The sequence below is a fragment of the Coregonus lavaretus genome (assembly GCF_964263955.1).
Source record: "Coregonus lavaretus genome assembly, chromosome: 15".
NCBI lineage: Eukaryota > Metazoa > Chordata > Actinopteri > Salmoniformes > Salmonidae > Coregonus > Coregonus lavaretus.
In genome coordinates, this window is record NC_140002.1 from 35,699,698 (window position 1) to 35,718,673 (window position 18,976).

Genomic DNA, 18,976 nt, shown 5'->3' on the forward strand with positions numbered 1-18,976 from the left:
TTTTCCACATATTGTTACGTTACAGCCTTATTCTAAAATGGATAAAATGAAATGCTTTCCTCATCAATCTACACACAATATCCCATAATGACAAACTGAAAACAGGTTTTTAGAAATTTTTGCGCATCTATTGAAAATAAAAAAACATAAATACCTTATTTACATGAGTATTCAGACCCTCGCTATGAGACTAGAAATTGAGCTCAGGTGCATCCTGTTTCCATTGATCATCCTTGAGATGTTTCTACAACTTGATTGGAGTCCACCTCTGGTAAATTCAATTGATTAGACATGATTTGGAAAGGCATACACCTGTCTATATAAGGTCCCACAGTTGACAGTGCATGTCAGAGCTAAAAACCAAGCCATGAGGTCGAAGGAATTGTCCATCGAGCTCCGAGACAGGATTGTGTCGAGGCACAGATCTGGGGAAGGATACCAAAAAATGCCTGCAGCCTTTGAAGGTCCCCAAGAACACAGTGGCCTCCATCATTCTTAAATGGAAGAAGTTTGGAACCACCAAGACTCTTCCTAGAGCTGGCCGCCCGGCTAAACTGAGCAATCTGGGGAGAAGGGCCTTGGTCAGGGAGGTGACCAAGAACCCGATGGTCACTCTGACAGAGCTCCAGAGTTCCTCTGTGGAGATAAGAAAACCTTCCAGAAGGACAACCATCTCTGCAGCACTCCACCAATCAGGCCTTTATGGTAAAGTGGCCAGATGGAAGCCACTCCTCAGTAAAAGGCACATGACAGCCCACTTGGAGTTTGCCAAAAGGCACCTAAAGGACTCTCAGACCATGAGAAACAAGATTCTCTGGTCTGATGAAACCAATATTGAACTCTTCGGCCTGAATGCCAAGCGTCACATCTGCAGGAAACCTGTCACCATCCCTATGGTGAAGCATGGTGGTGGCAGCATCATTCTGTGGGGGTGTTTTTCAGCGGCAGGGACTGGGAGACTAGCAAGGATCGAGGGAAAGATGAACAGAGCAAAGTACAGAGAGATCCTTGATGAAAACCTGCTCCAGAGCGCTCAGGACCTCAGACTGGGGCGAAGGTTCACCTTCCAACAGGACAGCGACCCTAAGCACACAGCCAAGACAACACAGGAGTGGCTTCGGGACAAGTCTCTGAATGTCCTTGAGTGGCCCAGCCAGAGCCCGGACTGGAACCCGATCCAACATCTCTGGAGAGACCTGAAAATAGCTGTGCAGCAACGCTCCCCATTCAACCTGACAGATCTTGAGAGGATCTGCAGAGAAGAATGGGAGAAACTCCCCAAATACAGGTGTGCCAAGGTTGTAGATTCCTACCCAAGAAGACTAGAGGCACTAACTGCTGCCAAAGGTGCTTCAACAAAGTACTGAGTAAAGGGTCTGAATACTTATGTAAATGTGATATTTCCGTTTTTTGTTTTTTATACGTGTGCAAAATTTTCTAAAAACCAGTTTTTGCTTTGTCATTATGGGGTTTTGTGTGTAGATTGATGAGAGGAAAAAAAACAATTTAATCCATTTTAGAATAAAGCTGTAACGTAACAAAATGTAGAAAAGGTCAAGGGGTCTGAATACTTTCTGAATGCACTGTACACACCTACAATACACCGACAGAAATATACAGATAGTCAGACAGACAGACACGTCTTCCCAGTATGCTGCATTATGGCATGCTGTTGCCATTCATTTAATGGATCACCCATGACCAGATACAGCTCCAATTTTAAAAAATCCGATTCATTTATGGGATAACTTGTAATACTTAACGGAACAAGCAGCATAGCCAAACATTTCCAATGCCCAATGTTATCATGTCTTGCCACAACATACACTTTAGGATGGTTGATGATTTACAATTGAAATCAATTCTAAAGGTTGCAGGCATTACGGCTTTCAGTTACATTTCCCTGCAGATGATTGTTTGACTATGCTGCTTTCTAGTCTACAGCTTCTACAGGTCTACATATTGGTTGCAATAAGAAGGTGTACTATACCTGTTTAGAGTTGGGATGTTCCCTCTGCAATCAAACAACATTGATTACTGACTGGTTAGTTAGGCAGACATCAGTAGGAGGAAGCAGTCAGAGAAGTGTTTGTGAATAATAGAAGTTTGAGACTACATATTATGAATTTGATTTTTTGGCGTCTCATATGGTACATTTTGTTACTCTTGACAACCTAATAAATCAACATTTCTCATGAGGTAGGCCCTATTGTTGACTTCTCAAGGGCTTCATGAACTAACAATGTATTACAAAAGTGTCAAAAGAGCATGTCCCTTTTATAACAAGACATCAATGTGACACCTTAGGGCACTGTCATACGTCACATGTATTGTCTCAAAAACGCACAGTGTACTCTATGACTGTGCCTCCAACAATGCAACAATAGTCCTATGCCTTCCTAGAGGCCTATTCTTTGGTCAGAGACTATTGGTTCATTCCTGAGGTGGGGGACATGCATGCATTGTTCCAATGAGGAAGCCAATCATGCCTGGTTAATGCAAATGGGTTAAACATTTTAAAGTGGGATAAACCAGGTGCATGCAACAATCTGAGCACAGCAGTCAATGGTTTCTTTAACTTTGCAATCAATGGTGTTTGTTAGACATGCATTTTAAAGTGAAAAATCAAAGTCTCAGCATCACTGGGTTACTGTTGAATCTTGCAGTCATCCAGAGGACAGACCAGAGAGAGCAACAAAAGTGGGACTTTTGCTGACAGGAGACTAGTTAGTTTCCACTCACACATTCTTGGTAAACTAGGGAAAGTATTTATACTCTCACAGAATACCTGCTTTTGCACATGAGGAGCATTTTTCAGGGGGTTAACAGTGGAGTGGGGATAAAATAACCATATCACCAGGGATGAGAACTGGACCGTTTCGGAGATGGTGAAAGACAGTCCTCTCCTTATTCAGGACCTTACAGACTCTTGTCTCTGTTAGCTCTCATCTCTCTTATAGAACCATCCCCTTCCCCTAATAAGACATCTGACTGTAGATCAAGTCTCCCTACTCTAGTCCTACTATTAACCATCCTCAGCTTAGAATAACAACTGGCCCTAGATCAGTATATATAGGAGCAACACCACATCTCCTCCACGGTACCATGCAGGGCAGGGGACTGGGCTGCAGAGTGTGTGTGTGTGTGTACCTGTTGGGGTGGGAGGTAGGCAGCATGAACTGGAACTCTACGATGCAGGTGTTGTCCTTCAGCTGTCTGTGTTGCACGCTGTTGAGCTCGTAGGCGATGTAGGCTCTACGTACGTACACCTGGGATGGGGAACACAAGGGAGTTAAAACAGGGTAGAGATCTGGATACAGCAGAGTATCGTTACCTTTAATCCCATGAAATGTCACTCTTAGTTCAGTGGCAAATACTGTTCAATTCCCTGGGCAACCAGCTATTGTGACTTTGAATGCAAAAAAACACTGTCTCCTTCCTCTCACCTCCAGAGCAGCCATCCTGACCACCTGGTTACTGTGGTAGAAGAAGTTAGGCAGCACATCAAAGATGGACGTCTCGGACAGGATCAGTTTCTACAAAGGAGAGAGAATTCAGAATCATTAAAATGCCGTAGACCTCATTCCACTGTCAAATAGCCATCACTAGCCGGCTACCACCCAGGTTACTCAACCCTGCACCTTAGAGGCTGCTGCCCTATATACATAGACATGGAAACACTGGCCAATTTAATAATGTTTACATACTGCTTTACTCATCTCATATGTATATACTGTATTCTATTCTACTGTATTTTAGTCAATGCCACTCCGACATTGCTTGCCCTAATATTTATATATTTCTTAATTCCATTCTTTTACTTTTAGATTTGTGTGTATTGTTGTGAATTGTTAGATACTACTGCACTGTTGGAGCTAAGAACACAAGCATTTCGCTACACCCGCAATAACATCTGCTAAATATGTGTATGTGACTAATAGAATTTGATTTGAAACACTTTGAGTGTCTGAATGGCCTTCAGCAATGGCAGTAAAAAGTCAACAACGGCCATGGTCCCTACCTGCAGGTTCTCGATGCAGAACTGGTGTCCATACATGTCGATGGCAGAGAGGAAGATGGACTCCACCTGGTTGTGGCGGAGCTCGTAGGAGGGGAGGTGAGATGCAATCAGCACCTGAGGAGAAGACAGAGGGGAGTGAGAAGATGACAACTCTAACCCTGACCAATCACAAAAACAGGGAGAGACCATTTAGAGAGACAGGAAGTGATGCGTGCGGACCTGGCGGGCGCGCAGTGCCACCTTGGCGTTGGTGGTCTTGCTGAGCTGGGTGAACTCCGTCAGAATGGCCATCAGCTCGTCAGTCAGGGTGGGGTCACGACCACACAGCTGGTCCTACACACAGGGAGAACACAGTCAACTCTGGTCTTAAACACAGGCAAGAAAACACACACAGTCTACTCTGTCAAACACACATAACAAATGTATTTATAAAGAGGGAAGGACTTACAATGAGCATGGTGACCAGGAGGTTCTTCTTAGTGACCTGGGCGTGCGAGAAGATGTAGTTTAACACGTTGGCCATGTCTCCCTTGTTCTCCTCACGCAGTGTGAACACACACTTGTCGTAGTGTCCTGGAATCACACACACACACACACACACACACACACACACACACACACACACACACACACACAGTATACAGGATTCAGGGGAGAAATCAAATCAACCGGCGCTCAAAGGAAGGTGCAAATGAAATGTTTGTTGTGTAACAATACCCTCATGTGGACAAATAGAGCAACTGCAGTCCTGAGAGAAGACCTTTGAATCCTATTCTTAAATAAAATACCTGCAGGGCTAAAAAGCAAAGGCCATTTCCCCTTTTGAATTTTACAGAACAACATTATTAACTACCACAGCTATGCTGATGATACTCAAATATATATGGCTCTCGAACCGTATGACAACAGCTCAATAGACTCTCTGTGTCACTGTATAGAGCACATAAATACCTGGATGAACCAAAATTGTCTACAATTAAACCAAGATTAAAATGAGATTATTGTGTTTGGCAACAAAAATAAAAGAACAAGTATTAGTAAAGAGCTGGATTCTCGGGTCCTTAAAACCAGTGATCAAGTGCGTAATCTTGGTGTTCTGATAGACTCAGACCTCACATTTAACAGCCATATCAAAGCGGTCACCAAAACAGCATTCTATCATCTAAAAAATATAGCCAGAATCAAAGGCTTGGTGTCCCAAAAAGATCAAGAGAAGCTCATCCATGCTTTTATCTCTAGTAGGGTTGACTACTGTAATGGCCTCTTAACAGGACTCCCGAAAAAGACTGTAAAACAGCTGCAGCACATTCAGAATGCAGCTGCTAGAATGTTAACCAGGACCAAGAGAACGGAGCACATCACTCCGGTTCTTAAATCTTTACATTGGCTTCCAGTCAGTTACAGAATTGATTTCAAAGTGGTGCTTTTAGTTTATAAATCTATGAATGGTTTAGGACCATGTCTGATATGTTTGAAGAATATAAACCGAGCAGGGCTCTTAGATCCATGAACACAGGTCAGCTAGTAGAGCCCAGACTAAACATGGAGAAGCTGCGTTTAGCACTTATGCTGTACACAACTGGAATAAACTACCAGAAGATCTTAGATGTGCCCCAAACTTATCCATTTTAAAATCCAGGTTAAAAACACTTCTCTTTTCACGTGCCTACGACTGTGTCGAAACTTAACCACACTGTTTAGCCTCATAGCTTCCTATTTTTTAAATTTTAAATCTATATGTTATTTTATTTTTTGTATTTTTATTATTATTATGTTTTCATTATTTTTGATAAACATCTTTGTAAAGCACATTGAATTGCTTCGATGTATGAATTGTGCTAAATAAATAAACTTGCTTGCTTGCTATACCAACCCAGGAAAACCCATTGCTTAACATAGCCTGTTAATGTTAGCAGTAGAGTCTAATGTTCCTCACCATTCTGGAACTGGACCTCTACTTTGAGGTACTGTCTAAGCAGGTCCATCACCACGGCCTTCATGTGACCGCGGATGCCACTGCGGTACCTGGGAACAGAGACAAAATGGCATGGTCAGTGACAGAGAGCATGTTTGTGTGCATATGGGTAGCTAGGTATCATCAGGTCATTCAAAGCCCTGAAGCTGAGAGCAGGACACACCTTTGCACCAGCTGTACGATGCTCTGAGTGTTCATGAAGAACACCTCTCTTTCTGACTTCCTGTTCAGAGTGGCAGCATGACTGTCCAGGATGTTGGCAATCTGGAAGAAAGAACAGGAAAAATCAGTCATGTGTATTCCTAATGAACTCTGCAAATCAACAACTCCATATAACCATAAATAATACAATAACCTGAATAATACAGCGTGTGTGAGTGTGTGTACCTGCTGGCTGGGGAACTGGCAGAGCACAGAGGTAATGTTGCTGGCATACTGCGCCATCTCCTTCTTGATGCACTTCTCTACAGCGAGGGGGATCCGGCCTGACACACTGGTCATGATGTCCTGCAGCTCCAACAGAGGCAGGGAGGGGTCCCGAAGAGTCTTCATCAGCCTCTCCACCCACTCCTTTAGCTGGGGAAGCACAACACATTACATTTTTACATTACATTTTAGTCATTTAGCAGACGCTCTTATCCAGAGCGACTTACAGTTAGTGAGTGCATACATTATTTTTATTTTTCATACTGGCCCCGCGTGGGAATCGAACCCACAACCCTGGCGTTGCAAACGCCATACTCTACCAACTGAGCTACATCCCTGCCGGCCATTCCCTCCCCTACCCTGGATGACACTGGGCCAATTGTGCGCCGCCCCATGGGTCTCCCGGTCGCGGCCGGCTACGACAGAGCCTGGATTCGAACCAGGATCTCTAGTGGCACAGCTAGCACCGCGATGCAGTGCCTTAGACCCAGAATACTGCCATCTTTTGTTTTGACATTTTTGTGTGTAGTAGTGGACCACTCTTACCTTTCCACCGAAAAAGAGTTCAGGCAGGCAGAAGCCATTCATGATGTGCACCAGGTGGTCCAGTGTGCTGTGGAAGACCCTGTGGAGCTTCTCTCCTCTCAACGCCACCGCCTGGATGATGGGCAGGGCCCCGTAGTACAGCTCCGCCTGAGACACACACATTACAACATACTTTTAGTCTCACATCAAACGTACTGTATAGCTTTCCATGTTTCCAGTACAAAATACAAGGAGCATATTTAGTCTAATATTGCTAAATTCCCCAGTGTCAGACACACCCTCCTTTACTGACCTGTTGGACTCTGCTAGGGTCATCTAGCTGCAGCTTGGCGATGACACAGCCAGGCTCCAGCACGGCACCAGCCCTCTTCACATAGTGGATACAGCCCGACTCCACCGCAGTCAGAGTCATCACCATCTTCATCACCTGACACAGAGTTACACACACGATTTACATGCATGTTCACTCTATTAATGTAAACCTCATCTTAACTATACAACTATATCTCACACACACCTCTATCTCAGCGTAACACTGGCCAGAGAACACGTGCCCCCCGTCCTCCACGGTGTACTGGATGAGTTTCCCTGCTGAGAGTGAGCGAAGCAGCGACGGGTCATTCTCCTTTTCAAACACACACGTCTTGTTCCCAATGGTGATACGGTACCTGGGGGGGGAAGAATCTCTTTCAGTCGATTGCCCAATTCCAAATCAACTCCAAGCAAACCCCTCAATATTCCTTTTAATAAAGAATGTATTCTTTCTATCCATCCATCCTACCTGTCCACCTCCTCCTTCATGTAGGTGGTGTAGCTGCTGCCGTCGTAGGAGAGCAACAGGCCCCCGTCGCTGAGGCGATGGACGTCCACCTCTGCTGAGGTGTTGTTCATGATGACCACATAGGAGTTGGGGGACTGACGTGTCACCTTCAGACAATACTTAGTACCCTCATAGATCAACTCCACATCCACTGTGTTGAGAAGAGTGTGCGCGGGCAGCACCTGGCCTCTGTAGAGGGGGAGAGAGGAGGGGGAGATGGTGTTTCTCTCTGTGTGTGTGTGTGTGTGTGTGTGTGTTCTTTAATGCTTAAAATAGTGTTGACCTTTCTAGAGAGTGCAGGAAGTTGGAGACACTGTTCCTCAGGTTGACGTCAGCCACGTGGAGAGCCCCGCTCACTATGCCCAGCATGGTGTCAGGACGCTCCGCCTGCATCTTCTCTGAGATGAGTCTGTCCAGCCAGCCTGTGTCGATGGTGTTGTGCTGGAAGCTCTCCGTCTCCAGCAGCTTGATGAGGTACTCCACTGTGGTCCTGAAGTCTCCTCTGATCGACAGCTCCTTCAGGGCCACCACCATATTACTGAACACACACACAGGAGAGGTGTTACCATACATCATTGGGTGTTACTGACAACAAACACAATTAACTTTACATTATTTTTTTCTAGTGTGTGTGCTCACGAGATGGCCTCCTCTCGGTTCTCTCCCCAGGAGAAGCAGTGGCCAAACTGGGAGTCGGCAAACTCATGCAGGCCCCCGGCCGCTGCCACACTGAAGTATCCCCACACGTTCTTGTTACTGCGGAAGTTCAGCTCCTGCACCGTGCCTGAGCTCGGCTTGAAACCCTCATCAGGGTTCTCACTGGTGATGCGGGCAGCGATGACGTGTCCCCGTGGGGAGGGGGCCGTGGACAGACCCTCAAAGTCAATCATAGAGTCTCCCCAGGGCTGGACCCCATACATCAATCTGATGTCCTTGATACGGTGCAGGGGGATCCCCATGGAAATCTGAGGAAGAAGAAACAGTTACTGTCTGTAGTTCATGTTAAACTAATAAGTCTTTAAAGGAATCATACAATTCACTAATACACTTCTGGTCCAAAGTTAAAGAAGTGAAAATTATAATTGAAGTCAAGTATGTGCTAAATCGGCTCCATTTACCATTCAAAGCTTGAATCTTCACTAACATCATGATAATTATTAACAGTTTAATCAAAAGGGGATTTTTCCTTTCATTTCCTGGCAATACTGAATAATAATATATTTTGTTTGTTTTTAAGGATGGGATTAAAAACAAACAAAGATAACTATTGTAAAATACATTGTGTCAGTAAAATGTATATAGTATGTATAAACTGGAAAAGGAAGACTAAGTGCTGTTGTCCATTAGTTTACTCCAATTAGGGGAGGGATGGTAAGGTTAGGGGAAAATAATAAAGGAAAATATATTTTAGCTATATACACCCCCCAAAACACAAACAACCGGTAGCTAGGGTTTTAATTGGCTGACTATAGAGGAACATTGGGTCTTGAATTAAACAATATATTTTTCACTTAGAACTTTCTCCTGGGCCTCCAGAGTGGTGCAGCGGTCTAAGGCACTGCATCGAAGCTGTGTCACAGCTGGCCGTGACCGGAAGACCCATGAGGCTGCGCACAGTTAGCCCAGCGTCGTCCGGGTCAGGGGAGGGTTTGGGTGGCTGTGATTTCCTTGTCCCATCGCACTCTAGCGACTCCTTGTGGCGGGCCGGGCGCCTGCAAGGTGACTTCGGTCACCAGCGGGACGGTGTTTCCTCCGACACATTGGTGCGGCTGGCTTCCGGGTTCAGCGAGCAGTGTGTCAAGAAGCAGTGCGGCTTGGCCGGGTCGTGTTTCCAAGGATGCATGGCTCTCAACCTTCACTTCTCCTGAGTCTATAGGGGAGTTGCAGCGATGGGACAAGACTAACTACCAATTGGATATCACGAAATTGGAGAGAAAAAGGGGTAAAAACTACCAACAAATAAAAAAATATATAAAAAATATATATATATAATAATAACTAAAAATTATCCTATGTACTCTTCCTGGCCAGGGCGCGATAGCGATGGAACTTAGTGTTTTAACGATGCATCGTTCCTAAAAAGGAAGAAGTTGTAACATGCTTTTCCCAAAACACCACGCAGAGAGAAAGTTTGCTAAGTGCTACACCATGTGTCGATACTGATAGGATCGAACGAAAAGCAGCACTGCTTTCAGATCAGCTTTCGCCATTCATTTACATTAGAATTATTCCACAATTCATTGCACAGACGTTGTTACACATCATGAAATATATTGAGGCAAAAATAACAGAATGTAGCGAAATATAACTCAATTGATTAGACATTATATTTATTTCAATATGATTTAAATACATTGAGTGTACAAAACATTAAGAACACCTTCCTAATATTGAGTTGCGGGTTCGATTCCCACGGGGGGCCAGTATGAAAAAAAAAATACTAATAATAATAATGTATGCACTCACTCTGGATAAGAGCGTCTGCTAAATGAAGTAAATGTAAAATGTAAATGTACTACCAAACCCCTTTCTAAGGCACTTAAATATGTTGTCTTGCCCATTCACCCTCTGAATGGCACACATACACAATCCATGTCTCAAGGCTTAAAAATCTGTCTTTAGCCTGTCTCCTCCCCTTCATCTACACTGATTGAAGTGGATTTAACAGGTGACATCAATAAGGGATCATAGACTTCACCTGGTCAGTCATGGAAAGAGCAGATGTTCCTAATGTTTTGTACACTCAGTGTATATAGGCCCATGTAGCCTATACTGTATTTATCTTTTAATGCAGTCATCTCGGTTTTCATTTGAAGCATTTTTATCCTTCGCTTGTTTGTAACAATTGTAAAGACAGTGGCGTTTATCGTGGTGGAATTTTGCATTTGTTGTCAACTTTGTTCTGAAGTTATCAGCGGTTACAGATAGACAGATAAACAACTATGTTTAGCAGAGATCTTTATATAAAGTGACGCGGAAGGGCAAAAAAACATCTAATGACGCACTTAGCTGTTCTACGAGTGGTCTGAGACAGTCGGCAAACAACAAGCGTTATGAAGTGCAACTTTAGTGACGATGATTTTGGGAAAGAGCGCTGAGATTTAGCGATGCTCCTACGAAGGTTCTAACGATTAATTTAGCCTGAAAGGTCCAATGCAGACGTTTTTGTCTCATTATCAAATCATTTCTGGGTAACAATTAAGTACCTTACTGTGATTGTAATAAACATTTTCAAAGATAAACAAACAAAACCAGCTTCTTAGCAAAGTGCAATTTCTCAAGAAAGAATTTAGCTAGGACTTCTGGGAGATGTCTGAGTGGGGAGGGGAAAACTGAAAACTAGCTGTTATTGGCAGAGAGGTTTGGAACTCTTTCTTATTGGTCTATTAACTAACCAACCGCCTGGGTGATATCACCAGGCAGACCACAACTCCATCTCACTAAAACAGGCTGAAATTTCAGGCGGTCTTTTCAAAACAGCCCGTACACTAAAAGGGCATTATGATAATTTTCACAATTTTACAGTATTATTCCAACCACAGTGTGGAAATATATATAAAACACAGGACAATCACGTTTTTGACTGCACAGTTTGGGAAACCGGGCCCTGGACCTTTGTGTATGTCACAGAGGAGTCACAGCTTGTTGTATCCTATTGTTGTCTGTCTGTCCCTTCCTGTTCAGTGAGATTAGATAGTGTCTATGCTGCAGAGAGGTGGACAGAGAGTATATCCCTCCCCCAATGGTGGAGGGATTGTTCATGTTTCTGAACATTAGCTCACTCCAACCTAACCAGTTACCATGGAGACAGAGGCCCGGAATGAAACTCACCTTCGAGAGCAGAGAGGTGTGCATACTCAACAGAGATGTACGACACAGACTGAATGGGATCTGGACACACACACACTGCTGCTGAAACTGACCTGCAGCTGTGCAGCAGGCAGGTTGACGTCGGCCACCATCTCAGTGCAGGGGTGTTCTACCTGCAGACGAGGGTTGAGTTCTAGGAAGTAGAAGCTGCCATCTTGGCTGTAGAGATACTCCACTGTGCCAGCACTGACATAGCCCACCATCTTAGCAAGCTTCACTGCACACTGAGGAGTGAGGAACAGACACATAGTCACAACCTGGCAACTTAACCATAGATTAACAAGTCCATCTGGCCATAGTCCCTCTCAAATTTCAACACATACCCTCTCCATGTCCTCAAACACGTCTGAGGTGGAGATGGTGGCAGGCGCTTCCTCAATGATCTTCTGGTGTCGCCGCTGTACGGAGCAGTCCCTGCCGAACAGGGAGATGGCATTGCCGTACTGGTCGGCCAGGAGCTGAACCTCCAGGTGACGAGCGTGTTTGGCCAGCTGCATCACGAAGATGGGTGAGCCCGGAACTTCTGTCTGGACCTGGGTAGCCAAGGAGAGGGTAGCATGAGGGGTTAGTCAGAATCAAAATCATACTGATCATGTCTTTCAGCCCATCATAACCATATATTGATACTGGAATTAGACTGGACCTCACCTGTCTGAAGAGGTTGGGGAAGTCATCAGCACAGTTGACTTTGCGGATGCCCTTTCCTCCACCTCCCTCCGAGGCCTTCACCATCACAGGGTAGCCCACCACCTCTGCAGCCTTCAGTCCTGCCTCCACATCATAGATGCAACCCAGCTCATACAGATCCGGGGGAACGTTGATGATCCTCTTCTTCTGGTCACTCTCTGTCCACTCTACTGTTAGCCCTGAGACACACACACACCATGGGATCAGTCTCTGACAACACACTTACTTCAAAGCCATCAAGAGTATTCACAGGTACACAGACATACCTGATCCACTCCAGGGCAGGGTTGGGATGCCAGCTGTCTGAGCCACGATGGATGAGGCGATCTTGTCCCCTAGTGCCCACATGGCCTGGCTAGGAGGACCTGGAAGTAGGCACAGAACACAACATCTTACAGGCCAACTCAGACACAGGACAGAGGGGCAAAAAGCAGCATCCATGGCTCTGTGTGTGGCTGGGAGACTCAGAGTAGAGAGGAGATAGTAGGAAACACAGTCTTACCCATGAAGGCAATGCCATTCTTCATGAGCAGCTCTGGCAGTTTGGGATTCTCTGAGGCGTGGCCCCACCCAGCCCATACAGCCTGGAGAAAGCATTAAAAACAGTTCAAATACAGGTTACAAGAGAGTTCAATCACTATTTATATGAAAGTCTACTCTAGGCCTAAATAAATGGATGTCTAGCAGTACCTGCACAGGTATACGCTTGGCAATGTCCAGAATGAGCTCCACGTTGGCGTAGTTGTTGTTATTGGTCCCTCCTGGCACAGGCACATAGTGGTCGGCCATCTTTATATACTCTGTAGAAGATAGTGGGGTGAAAACCATTTAGGTCTGCTCTGCCCATAAAATAGCATGTATAACAGTCCAACATTTAATCTCATCTTTCGTCTCTCAATATTAGCTTGCTATCATCACATCTAAACATCACCCCCAGTGCCAAACCATTTACACATGATAGCATTTTGAGAAAGCCACTCTTTTCTACAAAGCCCTTTCTGCTGAACTAGGTCAGGGTTGCCTGTTCAGTGCAGTGCAGGTCTAAACCAACAGAGAGCCTGATCTGGTCCATTCCTGGAAGCCTAGTGGGTCTGCTTGTTTAAACACATTGGCTGGCTGGAGCTTTGTCCTGACTCTCTGGGTCATTAAGCAGAGTTAGAGAGGCTGGGTAGAGAATAGACACACAGTTACTCTGTTGTTACTAGTTGTGATGATACCGTAATGTAAAGCTCACCTGCGTTGGCCTTCAGGTCCTCAGGGGTTACCATGACGACAAAGCGGATGGCGCGCTCGTTGCGGAACATCTCGTAAGCCCAGCGGCGGATGGAGCGCATGCATTTGACTGCTGCGATGCCGTTGTTGGCAATGAGGACCTGAGATGGGAAGAGATGTGAGTGGGGGACCAGCCTCTGAAATACTGTATGTCAAAAATGTGGTAAAACCAGGCCCCAGAAGCTAAAGAAGGCCTTACCTTCTCGATGACCTTATTCCCACCAAAGCGGGTAACAAACTCGGCGGGGGAGGCCACGGTGAAATCTCTCTGCAGGTCCATGCGACGCCGGTCTCGGCCCTGCTTGACCAGGTGCAGCCCAGACATGCTCGGTCTGTGTGAAGAACTGAAATTACTTCAGCATGAAGAGAACACCGTAGTGTAAGGTTGGTGGGGGTTCACAATCACCCAGCATTTGTCTTCAACATATCATTGTTTTCATTCATCCATAATAACTTCTATAATAAGAAGAAATTAAAGTTCATGCTACAGCCAACATACACAACAAGCATAAGGCTAACGGCCAAACTACACTAGACACGTAGCCTAAGCATACCGCACACGTTGCTCAAGACAAGCGCTGGTGAAACAGTAACTGTGATCCATGAGAGATGTTACACCAGCCATGCAATCAGCACGTGTGTGGAGCGCTGTTGCAGTGTCTTTTTACACTTAAAGTCTAATTTAAGCGTAAGCCTTCCCCAGCCAGGAAAAACACCAAACGAGATCTTTGTCGACCTTGTAGGCTGACTGGGCTACATTTAAATGTTTCTAACAGAAGAAATATGAAAAGCATAACCATGGTAGCAATTGAAAGGGAACAGTTTGGAGATAATGGCAAAATGATTAGATCAAAGTTGAGTACACAACAGTTCTCCTGACAAGACTGAATCCAAATATTACACTGTTGATTTTATGTGCATTTGACATTTACTGTACTTTTTGCTGCATTTGTTGATAAGGAAATCAGAAAATACTCTGGATACATTCAGTAACATAAGCCTAGCCTATTCCCGGAAAATGTTGGGTAGGTGTAACCTAACACAAAAAAATACAAAGCCGGGATGATAAGAGAGCTACTGTGATTAGATTAGTGTTTGGTGTGGTGGCCACTGGCCAGGGTAGGGCAGAAATGTTTTCCTCCTCAAGCATAACTGCTTACTAATATCATGACACTGCTAAAACTGGTGCTCTAATGGTTACATAAAGGGAGAGGACCATAATTGATCAATGTAAACAGTCTACTCTACCTACAGTAAAAAATACTTGAAATCAATGTCCTTGTCTCCAAGTGAGAGTAGGCATATCTGCCACTGAGGAGAAGACAAAATGTTCTCTCGTTTTTCTGAACTGTGAACTGTACACAATTAGACCTTTCACAACTAAAACGGTACAACACACCATCACCAACCAGTCACAGGAGGAGCTCATTCCTGAAATGTTGTTAATAGGCTAGGACAAGCTGCAAGCGTTTCCTCTGAGGGAAAAACAGGGCCCCTAAACTAGGTTCCACCCTCAGAGAGAGCCAGTGGGAGGATGGGGAGGAGGGATCCAGTCACCCAGGAGGGCATGTCAGAGGCAGAGCCCCCAGTCTGTGTTTGGTTGGCTGCTGTGGCCTGACACTGCACTGTTGCATGATGATGGCATGCTACAGAGACACAGACAGAGGCCTCTGAATGAAGCCCCAGAGAAGGAAGCTCCCAGAGAACGGCACTTCCCGTCATCTGAGCTCAGCTGAGCTCCCCCTTGTCCTACGGGAGAGAGCTGTGGGCTCTGCCTCTGCCAGTAATTCCAGTTTCATCATCAATCCTCACACTCCCAATCACATACTCAAGCCCAACCACACAGAACAGGTCAGCTGTAGAGAGCTGTGAAACTAATCACTGAAATGTGAGGTGCTAAAAAAGGATAAACAACAAAAACATTCCCCTCTGTCAGAATGGCACATCATAACAGCCTGCAAACTCAGTTAATCCCATACAGACTGTAGGTAAATCCTTTAGCATAGTTCTTTAAATTTAACTTGATATCTGATGCACATTTCAATCGTTTGCTTTCTATCATGCCACAAAATGATTGCCCCACAGCCTAATATAAGAGTGTGTACTGTACACTGCTATTTTCCAATCATGGCTTTGGAAAGTAGCCCCAGGTGTGTGGAAAGAGTTAGCTGACAGGTGAACAGTATTGTGGGTGGAATTGGAGACAGATATTTACTTCTTTGTCAGTGTTCTGTCCCACCACAACACTAAAACCCTACTGCTAGAGTGACTGTAGGCCTGACTCTCACATGAGTCTATTACAACTATTCAATTACAACAACAGCCCAGACCTGTGGCAGGCATATAGTTGAACCAAAACTCACTAGAATCGACTACACACAAAAAAACAGAATTTGCAACAAGAAAGACTGAGAAACAAATCTGAACACCATTCTAAATGAAAAGCCTACTGTATGTGTACGAATGTTGCCATATTCTACTGGCCAGCACCATATCTGCCAGTTATTCACATCTGCATTCACAATGTCCATTCTCTACAGCCTAGTCCCTGTGGCTGTAAAAAGAGCCACTGAATACAAAGGAGAGCTGGTGAGGCCAGGCTCCAGGGAGGGCTCAGAGCTGAGGTTGTTGGCAATGGGACAGCAGTAGGGAGGGCAGTCCTCCTAGAACACACAGCTCCTCTATAGCAAGCAGGCAGGGTGTGAAGCTGGCCTGGCCATGTTTTTCACACACACCACCCACCCACAGCAGAGAAGCGAGGGGGGCCAGCCAGGGAGAGAGCACTGAACTGAACCAAGTGTTCTCCTGCTGCTGCCATTTCAGAATATTCCCTCCAGACTCGTCTGATGGAGACATATCTGTATTGGAGGTTTCTCCATCCCATACGACTGAGGCCAGGTTGTTGCGGCAATCAAAACTATGCAGTACCATTTTGTATAATGCATTGAGATACTGGTAACCTCAGTATAGACGCTATGATTAAACACCTCTGTGTGGTTGTTATTTTTTATTTTATTTCACCTTTATTTAACCAGGTAAGCCAGTTGAGAACAAGTTCTCATTTACAACTGCGACCTGGCCAAGATAAAGCAAAGCCTGGATACACAACACAAACAGAGAGGCTCAGGGAACATAAACCAGAGAGAAAAGCCTGGGTTCTGACCTCATGTGGGGCCCGTCGATGTGGTCAAAGCCCATCTCATAGGTGCTGTTCTCTGAGCTGAGGCTAGAGGTGGGGGATATGGAGCGCTCCTTCTCCTCCAGTCCCAGCGTCAGGTCTGGCTTTCCCAGGATCTCATCCTCAGAGTTCTCCTCCGACACAGAGCCGATGATGAAGTTGGAGTGCAGCGCAGCAAGGTTCGGGGCAGCAGCCTTATTGGCAGGCGCATCCTGCTGTGCCATGGCTGGACCGTCACCACGTTGGCAGGCTGCGAACACTGGAGGGAGAGGAGTGGATGAGGGAAGTCAAAACCACAGGTATTTATAAAGCTGGAGATAGGGCTGAGTCCTCAAGTTAGTCAGGGCCACAGCGTGATGACACCAGGCTGTCCTGGCATTGGCTGCTGTTTGTCAGATTGCGTCAGTGAGTGGAGTTGCACAAAAATGATGCTGATCCTGCATTCATATTGCAATACATTGCAAAAGAATGGTAGAGGGCATTACCTCCCCATCCTCCTTATATAAAATGCTTACTGTAACTGTAATATATTTACAATATATTTATATACACACATATACAACAAACTCCAATCCAAAACCACTGGTTTGAAAGGCATGGTCTGCATTGATATTAGTCTTTGAGAGGGTATAATTTGTTGAAACTGCAACTGTGCACGAGCAGAGAAACCAGAACAAGACAGACACACCTTGCCAGTATTAGTTTTAGCTGCTTGCTGGACCTGAAAAACAAGCCCAACCATGCAGACAAACGTAAGCGAACAGCACTGAACATAGACATACCCAAAATGATAATAAATTATGTTTTACGACAGGGCTCTAATGATAATGATGGGAAACAAATATCGCCCCGCACCCTGGCCCAAAAATTGTGTATCGGATGGGAATCCTATGTCGAATATGTCGAACAAGCAAGTTACATCAAATCATGCTAGCAATGTTGTGTCGCGTTATGGCCAACCATAATCCGATAAATCCAAAAGCACTCGTTAGTCTGAATACAACCCTGGTTGATGTCAATGAGCAGTGTCTCACAAATAGTTAGTTACTGGCTATCCAGTTAGTTAGCTAGAAAGACAGACCGGTATCTTGCTAGCTAGTACAACGGCATGCGAGGTGTACAGACAGCTAGCTAGCTAGCTAGCAAGATACCGGTCTGTCTAGCTAGCTAACGTTACTGTAACAGTGTAGTTAGCTAGCTAATGAGCTTATCACCTAGCTATGCTAGCAAGCTAACGGTTAGTACTCAGTACTCACCGTGTGAAATAAACCGACAAGCAATCCTGAATCGTTGATCCCAAAAGATCGGTGATGATTTATTTAATTCACTCTGGTTTCAGACATGTCTTTCCAACCGGTGATGACAAAAAACACATTATGATGAGCTATTTGGACTACGAGAGGCGCATTTGACAGTAGCGAATGGTATGATGCGAAGATGGGTTACTTTTGGCCATTCACCTCTGACCTTGGCTGTGTTGCAGCAGAGGGCCAATCGGATTGCGCAAAAATATCCGAGGTGGGCAGAAAGAGCCAAAACTGGAACTGACTGGGAGGAGGTGTGCCCAATAAGAAAACCTTTCTACTGTCCCACGTGTTTGGTCCAGTATGGCCTGATCTGGACCGCATATCCTCCCTGGCAGGCTGGCAGTCATTTCTGATCATACAGTAGTTTCCAGACTATTCTGATTTAACAAAAAGAAAAGAAAAAACACAGGGTATGATGTGTAATGTACCAGGAACCATACCAAGCGCAAGACATTGCACAACAACATACACACCATTTAGCAGTGGTGTAAAGTACTTAAGTAAAAATACTTTAAAGTACTACTTAAGTCGTTTTTTGTGGTATCCGTACTTTACTTTACTATTTATATTTTTGACAACTTTTACTTTTACTTCAGAACAACAGGCGTTATGTGTTTCTTTTTCTTTTTAAAGAACAAATCAAGCTCTAATGTAGGGTGGATTCTTTTTGTTAAATAGACTCTCATTATCTCAATAGTTGTCCCCCAATGATTAAAAACAGTTGTTGTTGCACCTAATGAGCAGCTATAGATTCTCATTGAAATACAATGAGGGAGTTAGGACACTGTACAGGATACTCATTTTTTGCAACTGGATCCCCACCCACACCCAATCCTGACTGTCCTACTCATTATACAGAACCTGAACTGTACAT

The 18,976-nt window shown here is 44.8% G+C and overlaps 1 protein-coding gene across 6 annotated transcripts in view; it reads right to left on the reverse strand.

Annotated features, from left to right (window-relative positions):
* LOC311142925 (acetyl-CoA carboxylase 1-like) overlaps positions 1-18,195 on the reverse strand; it is a 45,753-nt gene extending 27,558 nt beyond the window's left edge. For 2 of the 6 annotated variants that reach the window (XM_084178671.1, XM_084178676.1), the window contains exons 1-25: positions 18,052-18,195; positions 16,781-17,054; positions 13,817-13,970; positions 13,580-13,718; positions 13,036-13,145; positions 12,848-12,929; positions 12,612-12,710; positions 12,307-12,524; positions 11,982-12,191; positions 11,712-11,882; positions 8,428-8,753; positions 8,072-8,326; positions 7,750-7,977; positions 7,486-7,636; positions 7,261-7,395; positions 6,969-7,115; positions 6,384-6,572; positions 6,160-6,260; positions 5,958-6,046; positions 4,470-4,594; positions 4,241-4,354; positions 4,022-4,135; positions 3,447-3,536; positions 3,151-3,269; positions 1,991-2,014 (exon numbers count right to left, since the gene is read on the reverse strand). In XM_084178671.1, the coding sequence (XP_084034797.1) occupies positions 1,991-2,014; positions 3,151-3,269; positions 3,447-3,536; positions 4,022-4,135; positions 4,241-4,354; positions 4,470-4,594; positions 5,958-6,046; positions 6,160-6,260; positions 6,384-6,572; positions 6,969-7,115; positions 7,261-7,395; positions 7,486-7,636; positions 7,750-7,977; positions 8,072-8,326; positions 8,428-8,753; positions 11,712-11,882; positions 11,982-12,191; positions 12,307-12,524; positions 12,612-12,710; positions 12,848-12,929; positions 13,036-13,145; positions 13,580-13,718; positions 13,817-13,970; positions 16,781-17,019 (3,629 nt within the window). In that variant the 5' untranslated portion in view covers positions 17,020-17,054; positions 18,052-18,195. The remainder of the gene's footprint in view (positions 1-1,990; positions 2,015-3,150; positions 3,270-3,446; positions 3,537-4,021; positions 4,136-4,240; positions 4,355-4,469; positions 4,595-5,957; positions 6,047-6,159; positions 6,261-6,383; positions 6,573-6,968; positions 7,116-7,260; positions 7,396-7,485; positions 7,637-7,749; positions 7,978-8,071; positions 8,327-8,427; positions 8,754-11,711; positions 11,883-11,981; positions 12,192-12,306; positions 12,525-12,611; positions 12,711-12,847; positions 12,930-13,035; positions 13,146-13,579; positions 13,719-13,816; positions 13,971-16,780; positions 17,055-18,051) is intronic. The other 4 variants (XM_084178672.1, XM_084178673.1, XM_084178675.1 and 1 more) reach the window with 4 other exon arrangements.
* Between the last annotated feature and the right edge of the window lie 781 nt (positions 18,196-18,976).